We start from the raw sequence: 27,483 nt of genomic DNA on the forward strand, positions 1-27,483 counted from the left end.
GCCCCACCACTGATTGGCTGTTTTCTGTGGACATAGGCAGAAAGCTGCCAATCAGTGGTAGCAGTGAGGTTATACAGAGACTATTAATATGGAGGACTGCACATCAGCAGGTTTACTAGTCCTCTAGTGATAATCTTAGTGATTTTATGAAATCTACAGCAAGCAGCTCAGTACGTGATATATCGTTGGAAACAGTGTCTCAGCCCCTACATCATACTGCTTTCAGATTACATAGCAAAAACCTGCTGACAGATTTCATTTAAACTCTACTGCATATAAATATATAATCTTATTGCTTGTTATACACAAGGTGGTTCAAATGTTACCGGAAACCTAATCTTTTGTGCGGTTTTAATTTAACAGGTTTTGAAAGTATTCCCTATCAATGGTACGGACTACAGTGACATTGAAAAGCTCCAGAATCATATATTTAATGCCGTGTGCAAGGAAGAACTATTTCCAAATGTAATTAAAATGCTGCCCCCTATCTACAAAGTGGTGGAAAATGCAATACTTGAAGTGAAGCAAAATGAGGAGATTCCACAGCATGGTAAGTAAAAATACCAAACCGGCTCTTCATCAGACAGATCTGAAAGACTCATATTAGAACAGCTGGAAGAGCCATTATTAGAACATGGGTGCAGGGGTGGACATACAAGTGCTTCTCACTAAATTAGAATATCATCAAAAGTTACTTTTTTTCAGTTCTTCTATTTAAAAAGTAAAACTCATATATTATATAGAGTCATTACAAACAGACTGATCTATTTCAAGTGTTTATTTCTGTTATCTAGATCAGGGTTCCCCAACTCCAGTCCTCAAGGCCCACCAACAGGTCATGTTTTCAGGATTTCCTTAGTATTGCACAGGTGATAATTCCATCATCAGCACAGGCAATAGTTACATCACCTGTGCAATACTAAGGAAATCCTGAAAACATGACCTGTTGGTGGGCCTTGAGGACTGGAGTTGGGGAACCCTGATCTAGATGGTGGCCCGATTCTAACGCATCGGGTATTCTAGAATATGTATGCAGCCGACCGGGCGCAATCAGCAGAGCGGTGTTTAAATTTGGCGCCAAAATCGCTGATTGGTCGAGGCCGGCAACCGTGACCAATCAGCAAAGCGGTGTTAAAATTTGGCGCCTATATCGCAGATTGGTCACGGCCGGCGGTCGCGACTAATCAGCAGAGCGGGGTTTAACTTTGGTGCCAATAATGCTGATTGGTCGCGGCCAGCGAACGCGACCAATCAGCAGAGCGGGGTTTAAATTTGGCGCCAATAATGGTGATTGGTCACGGCCGCGACCAATCAGCAGAGCGGTGCTTAAATTTGGGGCCAATAATGCTGATTATTCGTGACCGGTAACCGCGACCAATCAGCAGAGCGGGGTTTAAATTTACCGCCCATATCGCTGATTGGTCGCGGCCGCAACCAACCAGCGTCGTATTAGTGAGGACCGGGGAGCGGCGCTGCCTGTGCGGGTACTTCCGCTGCGAGCAGCTGGGAGATGAGCGGCTGCTCGCAGCAGAAGCATCCAGACCGGCGGCGCCGCTCTTCAGTCCTCCGTTCACACTTGCCGTCGGGAGATCATAGTGCTGTTTAAATTAGGCGCCAATCTCGCTGATTGGTCGCGGTCGGCTGAGCGTTGTTTAAATTTGGCGCCAATCTCGCTGATTGGTCGCGGCTGGCGTCCGCGACTAATCAGCACAGCAGTGTTTAAATGTGGCGCCAAAATCGCTGATTAGTCGCGGGCAGCGTCCGCGACCAATCAGCACAGCAGTGTTTAAATGTGGCGCCAAGATCGGTGATTGGTCGCGGCCGCTATTTAGATGTGGCGCCCAAATCTCTGATTGGTCGCGGGCAGCGGCCGCGACCAATCAGCACAGCGGTGTTCAACTTTTGCGCCAAGATCACTGATTGGTCGCATTCGGAGACCGCGACCAATCAGCGAATCGTATTGGTGAGGACCGGGGAGCGGAATCGTATTGGTGAGGACCGGGGAGCGCCGCTGCCTGTGCGTCTACTTCCGCTGCGAGAAGCCGGGACATGAGCGGGCGCTCGCAGCAGAAGTATCCCGACCCACAGCGCAGCTCCCCAGTCCTCCCTTCACACCCTAGCCGCATGGAGGTCAGCGTCGCCGGCGGTCGGGAGATGAGCGCCTCGCGCCGGTCATCTCCCGGCTGCATCGCCGCTGAGCTCCGTCCCGCAGATGAGCCGCTAACGGCCGCCATCTTTTTTCAGAAATGCCGCGGCGCTGATTGGCCGCTGCCGGACCAATGAGCGACGCTGGATTTCCTGGACAGACAGACAGACAGACTGGATAAGACGATTATATATATAGATGTTAATGATTATGGCTTACAGCCAATGAAAACACAAAAGTCATTATCTCAGTAAATTAGAATACTTTATAACAACAGCTTGAAAATTGTTTTTAACCCCTTTACGACCTTTTTTGCATTTCCGTTTTTGCATTTTCGTTTTTTGCTCCCCTTGTTCCCAGAACCATAGCGTTTTAATTTTTTGAGCAATATGGCCATGTGAGGGCTTATTTTTTTGTGGGATCAGTTGTACTTTGAAACGCTGTTATTAGTTTTACCATATCGTGTACTGGAAAACGGGAAAAAAATTCCAAGTGTGGTGAAATTGCAAAAAAAATGCAATTCCACAGTTGTTTTTTTTTTTTTTCTTTCCACGTTTACTGGATGCTAAAGCTGATCTGCCATCATTATTCTCCAGGTCATTATGAGTTCGCAGATACCAAACATGTATAGGTCCTTTTTTATTTAAGTGGTGAAAAAAAAATCCAAAGTTTTCTGAAAAAAAAAAAAATGGTGCCATTTTCCGAGACCCGTAGCCTCTCCATTTTTCGGGATCTGGGGCCAGGTGAGGGCTTATTTTTTGCGCACCGGGCTGACAGTTTTAGTGATACTATTTTGGGGTAGATACGATGTTTTGATCGCCTTTTATTGCATTTTATTGCAATGTTGTGGCGACCAAAAAAACGTAATTCTGGCATTTGAAATTTTTTTCTCGTTACGCCGTTTACCGATCGGATTAATTCTTTTTTTATATTGCTAGATCTGGCGATTCTGAACGCGGCGATAACAAATATGTGTAAGTGGGGTTTATTTTTTATTATTTTATTTTGAATGGGGCAAAAGGAGGGTGATTTAAACTTTTATATTTCTTTTATATTTTTAAAAAACTTTTTTTTACACTTTTTGCTTGCTTCTATAGTCTCTGCAGGAGACTAGAAGCAGCAATTGTTTGATCGCCTCTGCTACATAGAGGTGATGAGCAGATTACCTCTATGTAGCAGAAATGCTCCTGTGCTATGAGCACCGACCACTAGGTGGCGCTCATAGCGAGCAGTACATGACAACCACTGGAGTCTGCTGCAGACCCCGTGTTGTCATGCCCACCCATCAGTGACCCGCGATCACGTGATGGGGTCACCGATGGGCGGGGTAAGTGACGCGCTTCCGGCACGGCGCTGTTAAATGCCACTGTCAGAGATTCACAGCGGCATTTAACTGGTTAACAGCCGCGGGTGGATTGTGATTCCACCCGCGGCTGTTGCGGGCACATGTCCGCTGTAAGAATCAGCTGACATGTTCTCGGTTCAGTGCGGGCTCAGCGCCGGAGCTCTCACTGAACCGGGGGTGATGGCCTGGGGCGTACTAATACGCCCCAGGACAGTAAGGGGTTAAAATCCGAAATGTTGGCCTACTGAAATGTATGTTCAGTAAATGCACTCAATACTTGGTCGGGGCTCCTTTTGCATCAATTACTGCATCAATGTGGCGTGGCATGGAGGCGATCAGCCTGTGGCACTGCTGAGGTGTTATGGAAGCCCAGGTTGCTTTGATAGCAGCCTTCAGCTCATCTGCATTGTTGGGTCTGGTGTCCCTCATCTTCCTCTTGACAATACCCCATAGATTCTCTATGGGGTTAAGGTCAGGCGAGTTTGCTGCCAATCAAGCACAGTGATACTGTTGTTTTTAAACCAGGTATTGGTACTTTTGGCAGTGTGGACAGGTGCCAAGTCCTGCTGGAGAATGACATTTCCATCTCCAAAAAACTTGAAGTGCGCTAAAATCTCCTGGTAGACGGCTGCTCTGCCTTTGGTATTGATAAAACACAGTGGACCTACACCAGCAGATGACATGGCTCCCCAAACCATCACTGATTGTGGAAACTTCACACTAGACCTCAAGCAGCTTGGATTGTGGCCTCTCCACTCTTCCTCCAGACTCTGGGACTTTGATTTCCAAATGAAATGCAAAATTTACTTCCATCTGAAAACAACACCTTGGACCACTGAGCAACAGTCCAGGTCTTTTTCTCCTTGGCCCAGGTAAGACGCTTCTGGTGTTGTCTATTGGTCATGAGTGGCTTGACACAAGGAAGGCGACACTTGTAGCCCATGTCCTGGATACGGCTGTGTGTGGTGGCTCTTGAAGCAATGACTCCAGCAGCAGTTCACTCCTTGTGAATCTCCCCCAAATTTTTGAATGGCCTTTTCTTAACAATCCTTTCAAGGCTGTGGTTATCCCGGTTGCTTGTGCATCTTTTTCTACCACACTTTTCCCTTCCACTCAACTTTCCATTAATATGCTTGGATACAGCACTCTGTGAACAGCCAGCTTCTTTACCAATGACCTTTTGTGGCTTACCCTCCTTGTGGAGTGTGTCAAGGACTGCCTTCTGGACATCTGGCAAGTCAGCAGTCTTCCCCATGATTGTGGAGCCTACTGAAACATACTAAGGGACCTTTTTAAACTCTTAGGAAGCCTTTGCAGGTGTTTTTTTGCTAATTATTTTAATTTACTGAGATAATGACTTTTGTGTTTTCATTGGCTGTAAGCCATAATCATCAACATTAACAGAAATAAACACTTGGAATAGATCACTCTGTTTATAATGATTCTATATAATATGAGTTTCACTTTTTGTATTGAAGAACTGAAATAAATTAACTTTTCATGATATTCTAATTTAGTGAGAAGCACCTGTACTATTGGTGCTAACTGTGCAGACGCTCAGGGGCCCAAATAGTAAGTGGGCAATTACCCCCTCCAAAGCAGGTGGAATTGTGCATGATGATGAGTTATTGGATTGCACGAGGGCCCTCATCCGTGTTTTCCCTGCATAAGAGTCTTATGTACTTTATGGAACCATGCAAACATGGGGAGAACTTACAAACTCCTTGCAGATGTTGTCCTTGGTAAGACTTAGTCCCAGGACTACAGCGCTGCAAAGCAGCAGTGCTAACCACTGAGCCACCATCATTGCTATGCTCTATTTTCTGTTCATGGCAGTGTTTAAGGTTTTATTCTAAGTTGCACCTTCCTTTACTAAGTTTCACCAACTTTTTAAAATGTTTTAAGGTGTAAAATGGCAAACGTGACTATTGTCTGTGCGAGTATAGATTGTGCAAAAATTTGCTACTTTTCTATACCGGTTTTCTGCCCCTATACGAATAGGTTGTAACTTAAAATCTTCTTGAACCTAAAAGATGTTTACCACTAATACTTGTCTCCCAGGAATAATGGATTTAGATCATCTTTTAAATGAGGTTCTGCTCATCTCCAAAAGTGACCTGGATAAAGATCTGCTGAAAGATATTTTACGGTATCTTCATAGAATTGGCCTCGTTGTGTGGTATGAAGACATCAAGGCTTTGCTGAACACTGTATTTCTGAAACCTTCGTTCCTCATCACAGTTTTCAAGGTTAGGTTCCATCAGACTCTGTTGTTTCTGTCCATTTACTGCCTAGTAGCTCAGTTTACAAATGTTTAATGTTTTGGTTATAATATTCTTTTCATCAGTTTTTCTAAAGTCTCTACTTATTGAAATATATCTGCTATGTTACAGATGCTCGTCAGGCACGATCTCTACCACCAACTTGGGGCAATACCAGCTGAAGTTCTTATTTCTGAAAGAGCTTTCAAGCGTGATCTTCTTAAGTGGCAAGAAATGCTACAATCTAAGGCAATGATTCGTTTTAAAGCCATTAGGGTTTTAGTGAAACATCAGCTAGAAACCCTATCGCTGCAGGATTCGGAGGATCTATTCCATGATCTGACCGGATATGGGACACAGAATGGAAAGCTACTAAGTCTCCTCTTGCATTTCCAGATATGCATGTCTGTAAAAAATATAAAGCAACTAAATCCAAGAGCTGCTGAGTTTTTTCCTGGGAATCCATGGTGTGAAAAAGACACACAGAAAGATTTGTGCTACCTATTTCCCACCTATCTCAACAATTTCATGGAAGTTAATGAGCGGTGGGGAGGAGACCACGATGAGGACATTCATGTTAGATTGTACTTTTCTCCTCAAGTTCCAGAAGGGTTTTTTCAAAGGTATGGCTTAGTTAACTATTTATTTCTCAGAGTTGTGACATTTTAGTCATTTGAAAAACAAGATGGAGGTAAAAAGGAAGGAGAATAGGGACATCATATTCCTATATTAAAATCTGTTCCATTATAAGTCTGGTTAATGGAGCTCTTTAATCTTTTAACGTAACGACTTATTTTTGTTAGCATGTGCCATTGCTTTATGGTAGACTAGGTCCAAACTCTGGGAACTCACATTAATCCTCAGAATTAAGGGGATGCAGAGTTGATTTAGTGTTACATCCTTTTTCAAATTTTCCTTGCACGGCTGGTAGACCAAGACACCACTGTGTATGGGAAAAACTGAAGAGAACTCGACGCTAATCCAGTTCTGCATCCTCTTTAATCTCAGGTTTGGTGGGGTGGCACAGTGTTTTTAAAGTAAAGGCATATCCAAACGATATACCAAAACTTTGTACCATGAGGAAGCCACTTAAAATGTATATAGTACCATGCACTCAATTACTAGTCTAGAACCAATCAGGGTAATTCTATGAAGTTGAGGAATCCAATTACTAGTTATAGAACCAAGCAGAGTCATTCTATGAAGCCTGTGAATTAAATTACTAGTCTAGAACCAAGCAGAGTCATTCTATGAAACCTAGGAATCAAATTACTAGTCTAGAACCAAGCGGAGTTATTCTATGAAGCCTGTGAATTAAATTACTAGTCTAGAACCAAGCAGAGTTATTCTATGAAGCCTGTGAATCAAATTACTAGTCTAGAACCAAGCAGAGTCATTCTATGAAGCCTAGGAATCACATTACTAGTCTAGAACCAAGCAGAGTTATTCTATGAAGCCTGTGAATTAAATTACTAGTCTAGAACCAAGCAGAGTTATTCTATGAAGCCTGTGAATCAAATTACTAGTCTAGGACCAAGCAGAGTTATTCTATGAAGCCTGTGAATCAAATTGCTAGTTTAGAACCAAGCAGGGTCATTCTATGAAGCTTGTGAATTAAAATACTAGTCTAGGACCAAGCAGAGTTATTCCATGAAGCCTGTGAATTAAATTACTAGTCTAGAACCAAGCAGAGTTATTCTATGAAGCCTGTGAATTAAATTACTAGTCTAGAACCAAGCAGAGTCATTCTATGAAGCCTGTGAATTAAATTACTAGTCTATAACCAAGCAGAGTTATTCTATGAAGCCTGTGAATCAAATTACTAGTCTAGAACCAAGCAGGGTCATTCTATGAAGCCTGTGAATTAAATTACTAGTCTAGAACCAAGCAGAGTTATTCTATGAAGTCTGTGAATTAAATTACTAGTCTAGAACCAAACAGAGTTATTCTATGAAGCCTATGAATTAAATTACTAGTCTAGAACCAAGCAGAGTCATTCTATGAAGCCTAAGAATCAAATTACTAGTCTAGAACCAAGCATAGTCATTCTATGAAACCTAGGAATCAAATTACTTGTCTAGAACCAAGCAGAGTTATTCTATGAAGTTTAGGAATGAAATTACTAGTTTAGAGCCAAGCAAAGTGATTCTATGAAGCCTGTGAATTAAATTACTAGTCTAGAACCAAGCAGAGTCATTCTATGAAGCCTAGGAATCAAATTACTAGTCTAGAACCAAGCAGAGTCATTCTATGAAACCTAGGAATCAAATTACTAATATAGAACCAAGCAGAGTCATTCTATGAAGCCTGTGAATTAAATTACTAGTCTAGAACCAAGCAGAGTCATTCTATGAAACCTAGGAATCAAATTACTTGTCTGAACCAAGCAGAGTTATTCTATGAAGTTTAGAAATGAAATTACTAGTATAGAACCAAGCAGAGTCATTCTATGAAGCCTGTGAATTAAATTACTAGTCTAGAACCAAACATAGTCATTCTATGAAACCTAGGAATCAAATTACTTGTCTAGAACCAAGCAGAGTTATTCTATGAAGTTTAGGAATGAAATTACTAGTCTAGAGCCAAGCAGAGTCATTCTATGAAGCCTGTGAATTAAATTACTAGTCTAGAACCAAGCAGAGTCATTCTATGAAGCCTAGGAATCAAATTACTAGTCTAGAACCAAGCAGAGTCATTCTATGAAACCTAGGAATCAAATTACTAGTATAGAACCAAGCAGAGTTATTCTATGAAGCCTGTGAATTAAATTACTAGTCTAGAACCAAGCAGAGTCATTCTATGAAACCTAGGAATCAAATTACTAGTCTAGAACCAAGCAGAGTTATTCTATGAAGCCTGTGAATCAAATTACTAGTCTAGAACCAAGCAGAGTTATTCTATGAAGCCTGTGAATTAAATTACTAGTCTAGAACCAAGCAGAGTCATTCTATGAAGCCTGTGAATTAAATTACTAGTCTAGAACCAAGCAGAGTTATTCTATGAAGCCTGTGAATCGAATTACTAGTCTAGAACCAAGCAGGGTCATTCTATGAAGCCTGTGAATTAAATTACTAGTCTAGAACCAAGCAGAGTTATTCTATGAAGCCTGTGAATTAAATTACTAGTCTAGAACCAAGCAGAGTTATTCTATGAAGCCTGTGAATCAAATTGCTAGTCTAGAACCAAGCAGGGTCATTCTATGAAGCCTGTGAATTAAATTACTAGTCTAGGACCAAGCAGAGTTATTCCATGAAGCCTGTGAATTAAATTACTAGTCTAGAACCAAGCAGAGTTATTCTGTGAAGCCTGTGAATTAAATTACTAGTCTAGAACCAAGCAGAGTCATTCTATGAAGCTTGTGAATTAAATTACTAGTCTAGAACCAAGCAGAGATATTCTATGAAGCCTGTGAATCAAATTACTAGTCTAGAACCAAGCAGGGTCATTCTATGAAGCCTGTGAATTAAATTACTAGTCTAGAACCAAGCAGAGTTATTCTATGAAGTCTGTGAATTAAATTACTAGTCTTGAACCAAGCAGAGTTATTCTATGAAGCCTGTGAATTAAATTACTAGTCTAGAACCAAGCAGAGTCATTCTATGAAGCCTAAGAATCAAATTACTAGTCTAGAACCAAGCATAGTCATTCTATAAAACCTAGGAATCAAATTACTTGTCTAGAACCAAGCAGAGTTATTCTATGAAGTTTAGGAATGAAATTACTAGTCTAGAGCCAAGCAGAGTCATTCTATGAAGCCTGTGAATTAAATTACTAGTCTAGAACCAAGCAGAGTCATTCTATGAAGCCTAGGAATCAAATTACTAGTCTAGAACCAAGCAGAGTCATTCTATGAAACCTAGGAATCAAATTACTAGTATAGAACCAAGCAGAGTTATTCTATGAAGCCTGTGAATTAAATTACTAGTCTAGAACCAAGCAGAGTCATTCTATGAAGCCTGTGAATTAAATTACTAGTCTAGAACCAAGCAGAGTTATTCTATGAAGCCTGTGAATTAAATTACTAGTCTAGAACCAAGCAGAGTCATTCTATGAAACCTAGGAATCAAATTACTAGTCTAGAACCAAGCAGAGTTATTCTATGAAGCAAATTACTAGTCTAGAACCAAGCAGAGTTATTCTATGAAGCCTGTGAATTAAATTACTAGTCTAGAACCAAGCAGAGTCATTCTATGAAGCCTAGGAATCAAATTACTAGTCTAGAACCAAGCAGAGTCATTCTATGAAACCTAGGAATCAAATTACGAGTATAGAACCAAGCAGAGTTATTCTATGAAGCCTGTGAATTAAATTACTAGTCTAGAACCAAGCAGAGTTATTCTATGAAGCCTGTGAATCAAATTACTAGTCTAGAACCAAGCAGGGTCATTCTATGAAGCCTGTGAATTAAATTACTAGTCTAGAACCAAGCAGAGTTATTCTATGAAGCCTGTGAATTAAATTACTAGTCTAGAACCAAGCAGAGTCATTCTATGAAGCCTAGGAATCAAATTACTAGTCTAGAACCAAGCAGAGTCATTCTATGAAACCTAGGAATCAAATTACGAGTATAGAACCAAGCAGAGTTATTCTATGAAGCCTGTGAATTAAATTACTAGTCTAGAACCAAGCAGAGTTATTCTATGAAGCCTGTGAATCAAATTACTAGTCTAGAACCAAGCAGGGTCATTCTATGAAGCCTGTGAATTAAATTACTAGTCTAGAACCAAGCAGAGTTATTCTATGAAGCCTGTGAATTAAATTACTAGTCTAGAACCAAGCAGAGTCATTCTATGAAACCTAGGAATCAAATTACTAGTCTAGAACCAAGCAGAGTTATTCTATGAAGCAAATTACTAGTCTAGAACCAAGCAGAGTTATTCTATGAAGCCTGTGAATTAAATTACTAGTCTAGAACCAAGCAGAGTCATTCCATGAAGCCTAGGAATCAAATTACTAGTCTAGAACCAAGCAGAGTCATTCTATGAAACCTAGGAATCAAATTACGAGTATAGAACCAAGCAGAGTTATTCTATGAAGCCTGTGAATTAAATTACTAGTCTAGAACCAAGCAGAGTTATTCTATGAAGCCTGTGAATCAAATTACTAGTCTAGAACCAAGCAGAGTCATTCTATGAAACCTAGGAATCAAATTACTAGTCTAGAACCAAGCAGAGTTATTCTATGAAGCAAATTACTAGTCTAGAACCAAGCAGAGTTATTCTATGAAGCCTGTGAATTAAATTACTAGTCTAGAACCAAGCAGAGTCATTCTATGAAGCCTAGGAATCAAATTACTAGTCTAGAACCAAGCAGAGTCATTCTATGAAACCTAGGAATCAAATTACGAGTATAGAACCAAGCAGAGTTATTCTATGAAGCCTGTGAATTAAATTACTAGTCTAGAACCAAGCAGAGTTATTCTATGAAGCCTGTGAATCAAATTACTAGTCTAGAACCAAGGAGGGTCATTCTATGAAGCCTGTGAATTAAATTACTAGTCTAGAACCAAGCAGAGTTATTCTATGAAGCCTGTGAATTAAATTACTAGTCTAGAACCAAACAGAGTTATTCTATGAAGTCTGTGAATTAAATTACTAGTCTAGAACCAAGCAGAGTTATTCTATGAATCCTGTGAATTAAATTACTAGTCTAGAACCAAGCAGAGACATTCTATGAAGCCTAAGAATCAAATTACTAGTCTAGAACCAAGCATAGTCATTCTATGAAACCTGTGAATTAAATTACTAGTCTAGAACCAAGCAGGGTCATTCTATGAAGCCTGTGAATTAAATTACTTGTCTAGAACCAAGCAGAGTTATTCTATGAAGTCTGTGAATTAAATTACTAGTCTAGAACCAAGCAGAGTTATTCTATGAAGCCTGTGAATTAAATTACTAGTCTAGAACCAAGCAGAGTCATTCTATGAAGCCTAAGAATCAAATTACTAGTCTAGAACCAAGCATAGTCATTCTATGAAACCTAGGAATCAAATTACTTGTCTAAAACCAAGCAGAGTTATTCTATGAAGTTTAGGAATGAAATTACTAGTCTAGAGCCAAGCAGAGTCATTCTATGAAGCCTGTGAATTAAATTACTAGTCTAGAACCAAGCAGAGTCATTCTATGAAGCCTAGGAATCAAATTACTAGTCTAGAACCAAGCAGAGTCATTCTATGAAACCTAGGAATCAAATTACTAGTCTAGAACCAAGCAGAGTTATTCTATGAAGCCTGTGAATTAAATTACTAGTCTAGAACCAAACAGAGTTATTCTATGAAGTCTGTGAATTAAATTACTAGTCTAGAACCAAGCAGAGTTATTCTATGAAGCCTGTGAATTAAATTACTAGTCTAGAACCAAGCAGAGTCATTCTATGAAGCCTAGGAATCAAATTACTAGTCTAGAACCAAGCAGGGTCATTCTATGAAGCCTGTGAATTAAATTACTAGTCTAGAACCAAGCAGAGTTATTCTATGAAGCCTGTGAATTAAATTACTAGTCTAGAACCAAACAGAGTTATTCTATGAAGTCTGTGAATTAAATTACTAGTCTAGAACCAAGCAGAGTTATTCTATGAAGCCTGTGAATTAAATTACTAGTCTAGAACCAAGCAGAGTCATTCTATGAAGCCTAAGAATCAAATTACTAGTCTAGAACCAAGCATAGTCATTCTATGAAACCTGTGAATTAAATTACTAGTCTAGAACCAAGCAGGGTCATTCTATGAAGCCTGTGAATTAAATTACTAGTCTAGAACCAAGCAGAGTTATTCTATGAAGTCTGTGAATTAAATTACTAGTCTAGAACCAAGCAGAGTTATTCTATGAAGCCTGTGAATTAAATTACTAGTCTAGAACCAAGCAGAGTCATTCTATGAAGCCTAAGAATCAAATTACTAGTCTAGAACCAAGCATAGTCATTCTATGAAACCTAGGAATCAAATTACTTGTCTAGAACCAAGCAGAGTTATTCTATGAAGTTTAGGAATGAAATTACTAGTCTAGAGCCAAGCAGAGTCATTCTATGAAGCCTGTGAATTAAATTACTAGTCTAGAACCAAGCAGAGTCATTCTATGAAGCCTAGGAATCAAATTACTAGTCTAGAACCAAGCAGAGTCATTCTATGAAACCTAGGAATCAAATTACTAGTCTAGAACCAAGCAGAGTTATTCTATGAAGCCTGTGAATTAAATTACTAGTCTAGAACCAAGCAGAGTCATTCTATGAAGCCTGTGAATTAAATTACTAGTCTAGAACCAAGCAGAGTTATTCTATGAAGCCTGTGAATTAAATTACTAGTCTAGAACCAAGCAGAGTCATTCTATGAAACCTAGGAATCAAATTACTAGTCTAGAACCAAGCAGAGTTATTCTATGAAGCAAATTACTAGTCTAGAACCAAGCACAGTTATTCTATGAAGCCTGTGAATTAAATTACTAGTCTAGAACCAAGCAGAGTCATTCTATGAAGCCTGTGAATTAAATTACTAGTCTAGAACCAAGCAGAGTTATTCTATGAAGCCTTTGAATCAAATTACTAGTCTAGAACCAAGCAGGGTCATTCTATGAAGCCTGTGAATTAAATTACTAGTCTAGAACCAAGCAGAGTTATTCTATGAAGCCTGTGAATTAAATTACTAGTCTAGAACCAAGCAGAGTTATTCTATGAAGCCTGTGAATCAAATTGCTAGTCTAGAACCAAGCAGGGTCATTCTATGAAGCCTGTGAATTAAATTACTAGTCTAGGACCAAGCAGAGTTATTCCATGAAGCCTGTGAATTAAATTACTAGTCTAGAACCAAGCAGAGTTATTCTATGAAGCCTGTGAATTAAATTACTAGTCTAGAACCAAGCAGAATCATTCTATGAAGCCTGTGAATTAAATTACTAGTCTAGAACCGAGCAGAGTTATTCTATGAAGCCTGTGAATCAAATTACTAGTCTAGAACCAAGCAGGGTCATTCTATGAAGCCTGTGAATTAAATTACTAGTCTAGAACCAAGCAGAGTTATTCTATGAAGCCTGTGAATTAAATTACTAGTCTAGAACCAAGCAGAGTTATTCTATGAAGCCTGTGAATTAAATTACTAGTCTAGAACCAAGCAGAGTCATTCTATGAAGCCTAAGAATCAAATTACTAGTCTAGAACCAAGCATAGTCATTCTATGAACCCTAGGAATCAAATTACTTGTCTAGAACTAAGCAGAGTTATTTTATGAAGTTTAGGAATGAAATTACTAGTCTAGAGCCAAGCAGAGTCATTCTATGAAGCCTGTGAATTAAATTACTAGTCTAGAACCAAGCAGAGTCATTCTATGAAGCCTAGGAATCAAAGTACTAGTCTAGAACCAAGCAGAGTGATTCTATTAAACCTAGGAATCAAATTACTAGTATAGAACCAAGCATAGTCATTCTATGAAACCTAGAAATCAAATTACTAGTCTAGAACCAAGTAGAGTTATTCTATGAAGCTTAGGAATTAAATTACTAGTCTAGAACCAAGCAGAGTCATTCCATGAAGCCTAGGAATGAAATTACTAGTCTAGAACCAAGCAAAGTCGTTTTATGAAACCTAGGAATCAAATTACTAGTCTAGAACCAAGCAGAGTCATTCTATGAAGTCTAGGAATGAAATTACTAGTCTAGAAACAATCATAGTCATTCTATGAAGCCTAGAATCAAATTACTAATCTAGAACTAAGCAGAGTCATTCTATGAAGACTAGGAATTAAATTACTAGTCTAGAACCAAGCAGAGTCATTCTATGAAGCCTAGGAATCAAATTACTAGTTTAGAACCAAGCAGAGTCATTCTATGAAGCCTAAGAATCCAGTTACTGGTCTAGAACCAAGCAGAGTCATTCTATGAAGCCTAGGAATCCTACGATTCCTGCAGGAATCTCTTAGGAAGATGCCTAAGAGACGGAGCACAATGCTAAGTTTGCTGTTGGAGCTCTTCAGTCAAATGAACGCACCACAAGGTCTCTGGAGCTCTGAAAGGAGGAACTCTTGGCTAATTATTTACATTGGAAACGGGTTTTCCAACCTCCATATAAAAAAAATTCAGTATGTTAGCCCTATTATCCCTCACAAGTTTTTTTTTGTTCCCTTACTGATTACAGCTCTCCATGCTGTCACCTCCACACACCCATTTGACAGGTTGTGCTCCCAGTTTCCAGATGCTCGCACTACATTTCCAATCCATTGTGCTGGCTTCTTAGCTAGTGCTCTCTCCACCCCACAATCTGCTTTATTGATTGTAAGCTCTCCTACTTCTTCCACCAGTGCTGGCCTGTATAATACAGCTGGCAGTGAAGTTTTCACATTGCGCAAGGGCCATCGAGATTCAGAACTGTGCACGCGCGTAGGGAGTAGCAATAGGCACTCCAGTTTTTTTTATATGAACGGGATCACTTTACTCAGCTTACCAAGGAGAGCCAGCTCTCTTGACTTCCAAATGAATCTCTAATAAATCACATTTCATGTGCAAATGAACACAACATTTAGGGTAAAAACACACAATCTGGTCTTGAAACCCTGCTCATCTGTAGTTAGCCAACGGCTAAGATTTTAACTTTAGCTGTTGGGTGGGGGAACAGTTTTTTTTCTCTTATATCTGCGGCCGGACAGAATAATTTTACTCCCAATCAGAGCCAGTTCATTGAAAGTATGTGGCTCTCAGACTGGAAATGACTCCGATCGTTCATATAAGGGAGCAGACTGAAAGTGCAAATGGTCATCGGTGGTTATGTCCTGTACACGGCTCAAAGCAGAAGACGCAGAGTTCTGTGTATGAGACATCACACGGAAAGTGAGGAGAATTCAGATGAGAAGATAAGTACTGGACAACCCCTTTAGTGCCTAACTATATTATACTTTTTTTTCCTCTTTGCATTTCAGCAGCCATAATGTTTTTACAGTATATTTATGTGGTTGTATGGCTTTTTGTGCTCCTTTTTTTATACCCGTTATTCATGCTGTTTTTTTTTTTTGGTGCAGATATAAAAAAGAAAGTGATTTAATCATTGGCTTTTATTCCATTTTTTTTATACTGGTCATGTTTCACGCTAATTTGACTGTGATTATTATGGTCATGCAGATACATAAGTGTTTTCAATTTTTAGTCAATGTACGTGCATGAAAGTTCATTTCATACCAATTTGTGCTTTTAGCAATTTATTTGCATACTTTTTAAAATTACATCATTATTATTTTTACTACTATTATTATTATTACATTTTTAAGCAAGGGAAACCTGTCATGTTCCCAAACACTTTTAACCTGAAAATACAGGGTTATTCTTCAGGTTATTAGCATTACAATGCTGTTTGGCCGCTTTACTGAAAGAAAGGATACCGAGAGAAAATTAAATTGTCATGATTCCACCACTCACTGTGTCCTGGGGACTCTGTGAATGACAGATCTGTCGCCCTATGGGATCAAGGGCTGGCTAAACTGTCAGGATTATGAGTGATAGCTCTGCCGCCCAATCTGAGGCAGAGGTGTGAGTGTTGTGATTGACAGCTCAGCCGTCCTATCTGGGTCCAGGTGTCATCTATTCTGGGTGATTACAGAGCGATTTAGCACTCTGACAACTGCCAGACCTTTGCCAATTGTAGCTCTGCTTAAGTGGTGTGTGTGTCTGCTCTGTGCTCTGACTTATATCGTGATCTCCGTTGATGACTTTGGAATTACCTTCTGACCATTGTTTGACTTGCCCCTATGTTTTGATCTGCTACCTTCCTGATTCTCTGACCTTGGACTGTTACCTGACCATGCTTTTGTCTTTTCCCTCTGTCTATTACAATCCCTCTTGGCACTGACCCTGGACCTCTTGACTATCCTGCCTCACAGTAAGTCCGTGTATAGTGATCTACACTCACTCTCTGAATCCCTTCTCCCTCTTACAGACATTAGTTCCTTACATGATGCAGATGTTGCTGCCACTTTATACAACACCACAACAGCTGCAGCTCTCAATTCGGTCGCCCCCCTCACACATACCAAAACTCGCACAATCAACAGACAGCCCTGGCACACCAGCCTAACTAAAGAACTCCAGCGAGCCTCCAGGGTTGCTGAGCGTAGATGGAAAAGGTCCCACTCCAATGATCACTTCATCGCATTCAAACAGTCCCTCACTACCTTCAAGTCCACACTCACTGCAGCAAAACAAACATACTTCGCATCTCTCATATCTTCCCTGTCTCACAACCCCAAACAACTTTTCAACACCTTCAATTCTCTCCTCCGTCCCCCAGTGCCTCCTCCCTCTCCTCTTATTTCAGCCGAAGACTTTGCCTCATTCTTCAAGCAGAAGATTGACACCATCAGTCAAAGCTTTTGCCTAAAGCCCCCACAGCCCCTCCCCACACCTACTCAACCCTCCTCCTCCAAAACCACCTTCTCCACCATTACGGAAGATCAACTTTCCTCTTTACTCTCCAAATCACACCTCACCACCGGTAAACTTGACCCAATCCCGTCACACCTCATCCCAAACCTTACCATTATCTTCATCCCAGCCCTAGCCCACCTCTTCAACCTGTCATTAACAACTGGTGTCTTCCCCTCATGCTTCAAACATGCCTCAATCACACCCATCCTCAAAAAGCCCTCCCTTGACCCATCCTCTCTGACTAGCTATCGTCCCATATCACTTCTCCCCTATGCCTCAAAACTACTGGAACAACACGTCCATTCTGAGCTGTCCTCCCACCTCTCCTCCTGCTTCCTCTTCTACCGCTTACAATCTGGTTTCCGACTGCACCATTCTACTGAAACTGCACTGACTAAAGTCACCAACGACCTACTAACTGCCAAATCTAAGCGACACTACTCTGTCCTCCTCCTCCTAGACCTGCCATCTGCCTTCGACACAGTGGGCCATTCCCTCTTACTACAAACTCTCTCATCTCTCGGCATCACAGACTTGGCCCTATCCTGGATCTCCTCATACCTAACAGACAGGACATTCAGTGTCTCCCACTCACACACCACCTCCTCATCTCGCCCTCTATCTGTCGGTGTCCCCCAAGGTTCATTTCTAGGACCCCTGCTCTTCTCCATCTACACCTTCGGCCTGGGACAGCTCATAGAGTCTCATGGCTTTCATTATCACCTCTATGCTGATGACACACAGATCTACCTCTCTGGACCCGATATCACCTCCTTACTAACCAAAATCCCACAATGCCTGTCTGCTATCTCATCCTTCTTCTCTGCTAGATTTCTAAAACTTAACATGGACAGAATTCATCATCTTTCCGCCATCTCATTCACCCCCCCCAACTGACCTATCTATCAACGTCAATGGCTGTCCACTATCCCCAGTCCATCAAGCTCGCTGCCTTGGGGTAACCCTGGACTCTGAACTCTCCTTCAAACCACATATCCAAGCCCTTTCACTTCCTGCCAACTCCAACTCAAAAATATCTCCCGGATCCGCACATTCCTCAACCATGAATCTGCAAAAACACTAGTGCACGCCCTCATCATCTCCCGCCTTGACTACTGCAACCTCCTGCTCTGTGGCCTCCCTTCCAACACTCTTGCTCCCCTCCAATCCATCCTAAACTCTGCTGCCCGACTAATCCATCTGTCCCCCCGCTATTCCCTGGCCTCTCATCTCTGTCAATCTCTTCACTGGCTCCCCATTGCTCAGAGACTCCAGTTCAAAACCCTAACCATGGCATACAAAGCCATTCACAAGCTATCTCCTCAATATATCTCTGACCTAGTCTCCCGTTACATACCCGCACGCAACCTCCGATCCTCACAAGATCTCCTTCTCTACTCCCCTCTTATCTCCTCCTCCCACAATCACATACAAGATATCTCCCGTGCTTCCCCCCTACTCTGGAACTCTTTACCCCAACACGTCAGACTCTCGCCTACCGTGGAAACCTTCAAAAGGAGCCTGAGGACCCACCTCTTCCGACAAGCCTACAACCTGCAGTAACCACTGATCCACCACACCACTGCACGACCAGCTCTACCCTCACCTACTGTGTCCTTACCCATCCGTTGTAGATTGTGAGCCCTCGCGGGCAGGGACCTCGCTCCTCCTGTACCAGTCGCTGTCACATTGTGTTCAAGATTATTGTAATTGTTCTTGTATGTATACCCCTTTTTCACATGTAAAGTGCCATGGAATAAATGGCGCTATAATAATAATAATAATAATTAGCGTCACAAAAATTTATTGATTTGTAGCACGCTGCCGAATACACTAAAGAAATAAAAGTTATTGCATTATTAATTCCTTCTGGCTTTCAGTCATAGAGGTGTGTCAGAGAAGCTTCAGTCATCGTTCAGCACACAGTGAGCCTACATTTTGATTGACAGTTTGCTCTGCAGTGCATCAATGCAGAATGAGCTGTCAAAGTGCTTACAGCTGCCACTCACTATGTACTGGACGGTGACAGTAGCAACACTAAGAACATCTCTACGACTGAAAGCCGGCGGCTCCTGGGAGTAATAAAGTTAATTTTCTCCCGGTGGCTGTACTTTCAGTGCGATGGCTGGACAACTTCATAAGGCCATTAACATGCAGATTAACCCTATATCTGCAGTTTAATATCATTTGGGCATATGACAGGTTCCTTTTAAGGGATTAGCGTTTTACTTGTTTATTTTAAACAAATTGTTCTGTGTCATTATATCATAGGCGACTTTATGTGCCCTAAGAGCAGGTTTATTGCCAGTGCTGGCTATACAACGGTTTCCCAAACCCTGTTCATGTCACATGGAAACCTGGTGAACCAATCAAATGGGGATGCCCCCATAGCCCACTTTAATCATTCAGTAGTCACTTTTAGCTACAGTGATCCCATGGACAAATCATGGTTTTTGCAGACCAATACAGTATTTTTACCAAAGTTTTCACAAAATCAAGGCATAACACAAAGGTTTTGTGTTGATCTTCTGGGTAACGTTTCTCCTTTGGAGATTGACAAGCCAAGCCTGGCATGTCAGAGTGAGGGAGACTTCTAAGCCATGCTTGCTCTTCTTGTAAATTAAATATACAAATTGTCTCTTCAGAGAGGAATAGGAGTAGAACTATAGTGCCACCTATTGGAAGCAGCGATCCTAAAAGTCAATATTGACTCTTTAACGAGCCTTGCAATATGACTTTGGATAAAAGCCAAACCAGAATTCCAATTTGCAGACATGGTGTTTCGTTGTGTTACCTCTCATCAGTGCAAAGTATGAGATCTGATTTGGCTAAGTGAGAGGCTCTGGACTGGGGTCTGTCTATTCCCTACTTCTGTTGTATTTATATTCTTTAATTGAACCTAATAATTTTCTAATACATTCTCCTTATATTACAGACTTATGGTAAAATCTTGCTCATTTTATTCCACACATTGGGTAGAAAAAGACAAATTTCTTTTAGCAAACAATGGGAAACCCCTGTTGGTGAAACAGTTTAACCAGAGAGCAGACAGTTATCTTGAGATTCGGAGCCGAAAACCAAAAGGACCCAATGGTAAGTCTGAACTTTTCTTACTAAACCATAAATCTTCACATTTTCACCTCCCCCCTCTATTATCTGTGCAACTGAATTGACACTTACACCAGGTATCACTTAATGTCATTCAAAACTGTTTTAACTTTTTGGACTGTCTCGCTCTTATGAAATATATTCTTAAATTTACATTGTAACCCAAGGTGGACTTCTTGTCTTTCAACCAAAAAAGAGATTGACAAAAGTACTCAACCCCATTAATCACCAACTGTCCAGAGGTGTCATTTCAGTTTCTTCTCCCAAAATTAAGGGTGAAGGTAAAAGGGTGGTTTCTTCACCCAGGGTACATTTATAGTAATTTTTGACAAATGAATGGGAATGCCAGATAAACTGACTTTTACTATTTCTAATGTGAAAAAAAATATTTGTAAATATTCAGATTTCCGGTCTCTTTGGGATTTCCTGCTAAGCATTCTGTCCATTGCGGAGAAGCTTTGCAAGGAGTGGCCTGGACTCTTCTACTATATTCGATCACCATGTAGGACAATCGGATGTCCAGATGAGTTTGAATGGCCAGACATGGAAACAACAGGCTCTATCTACGATATGTATGTAGTCATATAGTAACATTTCATCTGTTTGAAACTGATCTTCAGAACTTAGAACAATCGGGATTATTTTGCATTTCTTGGCCACCCTCATTGATATAGTAATTCTCTGCTTTGGAAAATCCCTATTTATTAGAAGGGTTCCTTGGCAGTAAGCTAAACAAAAAGTAATCAGGAAGAATTCCTTGACAATAGGTTGATCACAAAGCATCTTAAAAAGGGTTCTCCAGTTTAGAATACTCACATCAAATGCCTGGTTTTGGAATTCAAAGTATAATAACAGAATATTCCCACATTTAAGACTCTCATCTTTGCTCTTCAATGTTGAAATTGCAACATCAAGAAGGAAAAGGTGTGGAATTGGAGAAACGGTCCCGTTTGTCCCAATAGCTGTTTTTCAACACGACAACGTCAGGCCACATGTTGCTCGTGCCACCATGAGCAGCCTGCGTGGCCTTAACTTGCTACTATGGCTTGCAACATCTCCGGACTTGTCTCCCATCCAGCACTTCTGGAATGTCATTGGTTGGCAATTGCAAAGGCAGCTGCCAGCAGCGGATCTTGATGATTTGCCCAAGTGCATTCAGCGAGGCAGAACATTTGTCAGAGGACCATTAATAACCTCATTGATAGCAGCAAAGGCTGTAAATGCCTGGATTTCTGCATAAATCAAGATGTTTTGAAAATGTTTCCATTTTTTCATCATTTGCATATCAGTAACATATCTGTCCATCCTGTGATTTCCATAATTTAACTTCTTTTCCTTCTTGGTGTTGCAATTTCAGTGTTGATGAGTGTAAATGATAGAGCAAAGAGAGCCTAGAAAAAGTGTCTCTGGCTCTATGGAACTTGGCATATCTGACCATTACACAGACTCATCTTATTGAAACAGGACGAGTGGCGTGCGCCACCCCGCAAATTTTACTCCAGTCAGAGACTGGAGTAAGATTTCTGGAGTAAGGTACGCAACAGCTAGTCATGAATTAGGCATAGCACCTCTGTCCCAACTCTATATATATACACTGTGTGCAGAATTATTAGGCAAGTGGTATTTTAGAGGATTATTTTTATTATTGATCAACAACTATGTTCTCAATCAACCCAAAAGAATCATAAATATCCAAGCTTAATATTTTTGGAAGTTGGAGTGTTTTTTTTTTTAGATTTGGCTATCTTAGGAGGATATCTGTTTGTGCAGGTAACTATTACTGTGCAGAATTATTAGGCAATTTAATAGAAACCAAATATAATCCCATCTCACTTGGTTATTTTTACCAGGTAAACCAATATCAGTGCACAAAATTTAGAAATAAACATTTCTGACATGCAAAAACAAAAACCAAAAAAATTAGTGATGAATATAGCCACCTTTCTTTATGATGACACTCAGCAGCCTTCCATCCATAGATTCTGTCAGTTGCTTGATCTCTTTTCGATCAACATTGCGTGCAGCAGCCACCACAGCCTCCCAGACACTGTTCCGAGAGGTGTACTGTTTTCCCTCCCTGTAAATCTCACATTTTATGATGGACCACAGGTTCTCTATGGGGTTCAGATCAGGTGAACAAGGGGGCCATGTCATTATTTTTTCTTCTTTTAGACCTTTACTGGCCAGCCACGCTGTGGAGTAGTTGGATGCATGTGATGGAGCATTGTCCTGCATGAAAATCATGTTTTTCTTGAACGATACCGACTTCTTCCTGTACCACTGCTTGAAGAAGTTGTCTTCCAGAAACTGGCAGTAGGTCTGGGAGTTGAGCTTCACTCCATCCTCAACCCGAAAAGGTCCCACAAGTTCACCTTTGATGATACCAGCGCATACCAGTACCCCACCTCCACCTTGCTGGCGTCTGAGTCGGAGTGGAGTTCTCTGCCCTTTACAGATCCAGACTCTGGCCCATCCATCTGGCCCATCAAGAGTCACTCTCATTTCATCAGTCCATAAAACCTTTGAAAGATCAGTCTTAAGATATTTCTTGGCCCCTTCTTGATGTTTTATCTTATGTTTCTTTTTCATAGGTGGTCGTTTTTCAGCCTTCCTTACCTTGACCATGTCCCTGAGTATCGCACACCTTGTGCTTTTTGATACTCCAGTAACGTTGCAGCTCTGAAATATGGCAAAACTGGTGGCGAATGGCATCTTGGCAGCTTCACGGTTGATTTTCCTCAATTCATGGGCAGTTATTTTGCGCCTTTTTTGGCCAACACGCTTCTTGCGACCCTGTTGGCTATTTGCCATGAAACGCTTGATTGTTCGGTGATCACGCTTCAAAAGTTTGGAAATTTCAAGACTGCTGCTTCCCTCTGCAAGACATCTCACAATTTTGGACTTTTCAGAGCCCGTCAAATCTCTCTTCTGACCCATTTTGCCAAAGGAAAGGAAGTTGCCTAATAATTAAGCACACCTTATATAGGGTGTTGATGTCATTAGTCAACACCCCTCCTCATTACAGAGATGCACATCACCAGATTTACTTAATTGGTAGTTGGCTCTCAAGCCTATACAGCTTGGAGTAGGACAACATGTATAAAAAGTATCATGTGATCAAAATACTCATTTGCCTAATAATTCTTCACACAGTGTATAGCAAAAGGGTGGTACACAATAATAGAATATAATTAGCAGAGGGTAAAACAATGTCTCTTTATTCTAACCTTATTTAAAACAGCTTAGTGCTGGACAATACTGTACACAAAGCACATAAAAGACACACAGTGTATTAAATGGAATGATACCAATGCTAAGTCAGCCTTAATGGGACTGACCTAACTAGCATGAGTGGTATTTTTTACATATAGTGGAACCCCCAACAATAGGAGGCCCTCCAAACCAAAATGTGCCTCAAAGGTGGTCATAGGAGACATTCACAATGTAGAAGTTATGTGACATGTAAACCACCATAAAAAGAAAGACACAGTACACACAGACCGACGCACTATATACTTCCACCGGTCATAAACCAAACGATTATCAGTGTGATGATGGATAGTGGTTAGGCAATATCATATACCACTAGGACCATCCAGAATAATCATCTCCAATTGTACCGAGAACAAACCAGTGCACATTGAAGGCCACCTGGTCACTGAGTCACAACAGTATCTATGTTAGTGGGTACAGCCACGTCTTATAATATGCTGTACATCCACATAACTACTAGAATTGCGAAAATAAGCAGGAGACACCCATAGCTTAGTGGAAAGATATTTCTACTTATCTTCCCTATATTATTAGCAGTGCTCCAGCTTCATAGGCGGGCTCCCGATGCGTTTCTCCTTTTATCTTCAGGGGAGTGCATAGCCCATTCATAGCCCAAAATTCTACGCCATCACAGAGGTACATATGCTGATAAACATTATGCCTGTGTCTTTTATAGGTGCCGCACACTGACCGCCGGCGTGCGGCATGCTTCCGGGTTGTCATGCCGGATGTGTAATAGCATCCGGCCCTTGTACCGCACCGTAGAACGCATGGTTCTGCGCACGTGCGAGCACGGATCCCATAGTCCTCTCGTGCGCACGCGTACCTGCTCAGGTCAAAAGCAACTATATCTCCGGGCGCTAGCCATGGAAACAACTCCAACCATATAAATAGACCACATTAGGAAAAACAACCTTATAGGAAAATGCTAATGCGTATATATATGATCATACCTGCCCATATGGGCCTATTCCAATGATCATATGCCACGGGAAAGAGGTCAGTGCCTGGACATGGTAGGTAGACATCCAACGTTAAGGACCATAAAAGAGAAAAAACAGAACTAAGCTGTTTTAAATAAGGTTATAATAAAGAGACATTGTTTTACCCTCTGCTAATTATATCCCATCCCAACTCTACCCATTTTGGCGAAACTGATGTGAAAACACCAAAAGTCGCAACCTCACATTGCACAAAATGTTGAGACTTTTTAAAGCAATTTACACCAGAATTGTGGTGTAATCACTTTGCTAAACACTATGGCACCGATTAATCAAAGTGCCTGTGGGTTATTTTATTTTTTTTATTTTTACATTCATTTTATTGATTTTCAAAAAGAAAGACATTGAACAGTTGACGATAGACAACAGATGAATGGCAGATAATGCATAATTTCCAGGTCATTTCCAGCCACAAAGAAAATTACAGGTGATAATTACAGCAAAGTTGATAAAAGCCAAAGGGAGACGCTTGTGTGTTCTTCATTAAAACTTTTAGTAGTGTTATTTTTTTTTTCATCTCTGTATAAGGATAAAAGAAGATTTTAAAACTTGTGAGACCTGTTGTAATACAGTCAATATGGAACTTCTCTTACCAAAAGGTAATTTATATTGCTGAATATGTAATAGTTACTATGAATACCTTAGATTGCTATATTGATGTTCCGGTGCAGTTTCCAAGTTGGGAATACACCTTGGACCAGCAGTAAGGGAATTCTTTCACCCCTTCACAATGGGGCCAATTTCCGTTTTTGCGTCTCCGTTTTTTCCTCCCCTTCTTTCCAGGGCCATAACTTTTATTTTTCTGTCCACATAGCCGTATGAGGGCTTGTTTTTTTTTGCGGGACAAGTTTTATTTTTTAATGACACCATTCATTTTATCACATAGCGTACTGGAAAATGGGAAAACAAATTCCAAATTGTGAAATTGTGACCTTGTTTTTTGGGAATTAGTTTTTACGCTGTACATTTTGTGGTTAAAATTACTTTTCAACATGAGTCTCCTCAACAATGCGATTACGGCGATACCCAATATGTCCGTTTTTTAAATTATTTTATTCATTTTTTTGGGTTGTGTCGCCATTCTCCGAGTCCCGTAACATTTTTATATTTCAGTCGATGGAGCTTTGTGATGCCTTATTTTTTTGCGGGCCAGATGATGTTTTTATTAGTACCATTTTGGGATAGATGTGACTTTTGATCACTTGTTACAGCTTTTTTTGTGGAATTGTGGCAACCAAAAAAAAGATAATTTTGGCGTTCTTGAATTTTTTTTTGTTTACGGTGTTTACTGATCGGGTTAATTATTTTTATATTTTGACAGATCTGACTTGTGGCAATACCAGATACGTGTATTTTTTTTATATCTTTATTTTCAATGGGGGAAATGGTGGGGTTATTTGAACTTTTAGTTTTTTATATATTTTTCATATTTTTTAAAAGTTTTTTTTTTACTTCTCACTGTTATTGATAGCCCCCTTAGGGGACTGGAAGCTCCGATCTCATCCGACTTGTGGAAGAAACTAGTGCATGTTGCGATTTATTTCACACAAACTTCAGTCTGTGAAAAGAATAGCTAATTTGCACTGCCCCATTGAATAATATTGGTCTGAGTTGGTCAGTTTTTTCACGGACAGTAATCAGACCAAAAATATGGTTGTGTGAACTTGCTCTAAGGGAAAGGACAATGTGCAACATTTACCAAGATGTTTTCTCCTTCTATGATTTAGTTCTGACCAATTTTGGGAAAGAGACAGGGATTTGGGCTGATTTATCTTATGTTTAGGATTAGGCTGCTGAAAAAAAAAAATCTCCGCTCATGATTCTTCCTATAAGTCTGCCCAATCACAGATGTGCCATGACTGATCAATTTTTTAAAAAAATTTCCACAAGCCTGTGTGTTTCCAGAATTTACTCAGAATCTTGCTGGATGAAAAATAGGTTTTATTGTTTTCTTTTTAACTCTTTATGTGAAATGCCAAATCCCGAATAACTGGTCTAGTTACTCTATTGTTGATCTACCCTTTAAGACTTTAAATACTAACTTTCCTTTAATATTTTTTACTACACACAGCAAAAGGCCACATCAAAGATCCTTTTCTGCCACCAACGATTCATGTCACTAACTACGGTGTCGCGTCTATTGTATCACACCAGTAAAATGGAGAAAAAAGTTTCATGCCGTGAGATATCTACAAGAAAGTTTGGAAATATGTTCAAGCAATTCCAAGGTTCACTGATATTTTATAAAGTTTTTTGTTAAAATTCTCTTGACTTTATGGAATTAACGTCTTATCTGTACTCCTCCAAAATAAAAAAAATAGCTTATATTATACTTGTGCTTCTTTTTTCTTTTCCTTACAAGACAGCTGTGCATATAAATCATAACCACTCTTAATCACAGCCACGTGAACAGAACGATTCATAAGAAAGTTGGACAATGGCTAATATAATCAGGACTGAATTAAGGTTTGTGGAGGAACTTATCGAAACAAATATGGTGGGGAGCCCCTATCCTACGACTAGGACACAGAATCGACCCGATGACTTAATGCAGTCACATAAAAAAGAGGTGGCCACACATGCACATTGCCCATCCCGTTGAGATGGCTAGTCCCGCGACTCAGACAACGAAAGAATGAGCCACAAGTATGGCCACCTCTCCACCTTTTCTTGATCAAGGAATGTATTCATATTTAGTCTGCAATACTGTTAGTGTTGGTGCCTTTTTCCGCAAGTCCTAAAGTCAGAGGGCAAAGCTTCTGTCTGTGAGTAGCTATGTACAGCTGATTGGGGGGTGAAATGGTCCACCAGGCTTGTGTCTGTATTCATGGGGTTTTGTATTTAGGGGCTCTGCTCTCTGAACTGTATTAGTTTAGGGGTTTTGGTCCGGAATTTTTTTTATTGGGGAATCTATATTTTAGATCTGCCTTGGGTTTTGAGTTGGGAGTCTGTTC

At 40.3% G+C, this 27,483-nt stretch overlaps 1 protein-coding gene across 1 annotated transcript in view; it reads left to right on the top strand.

The window, feature by feature from the left end:
* The window catches only part of LOC141174602 (malignant fibrous histiocytoma-amplified sequence 1 homolog), a 53,623-nt gene extending 26,865 nt beyond the window's left edge, over window positions 1-26,758 (top strand). Inside the window, exons 4-10 of the mRNA XM_073659544.1 lie at window positions 364-550; window positions 5,553-5,740; window positions 5,885-6,375; window positions 20,083-20,240; window positions 20,659-20,827; window positions 25,058-25,128; window positions 26,601-26,758. Coding sequence (XP_073515645.1) covers window positions 364-550; window positions 5,553-5,740; window positions 5,885-6,375; window positions 20,083-20,240; window positions 20,659-20,827; window positions 25,058-25,128; window positions 26,601-26,686 — 1,350 coding nt within the window. The 3' untranslated portion in view covers window positions 26,687-26,758. The remainder of the gene's footprint in view (window positions 1-363; window positions 551-5,552; window positions 5,741-5,884; window positions 6,376-20,082; window positions 20,241-20,658; window positions 20,828-25,057; window positions 25,129-26,600) is intronic.
* The last annotated feature ends 725 nt before the right edge of the window (window positions 26,759-27,483 follow it).

This window comes from Phyllobates terribilis, unplaced genomic scaffold, assembly GCF_046119375.1.
Source record: "Phyllobates terribilis strain yellow unplaced genomic scaffold, ASM4611937v1 Scaffold_13__5_contigs__length_258822181, whole genome shotgun sequence".
Classification (NCBI taxonomy): Eukaryota; Metazoa; Chordata; class Amphibia; order Anura; family Dendrobatidae; genus Phyllobates; species Phyllobates terribilis.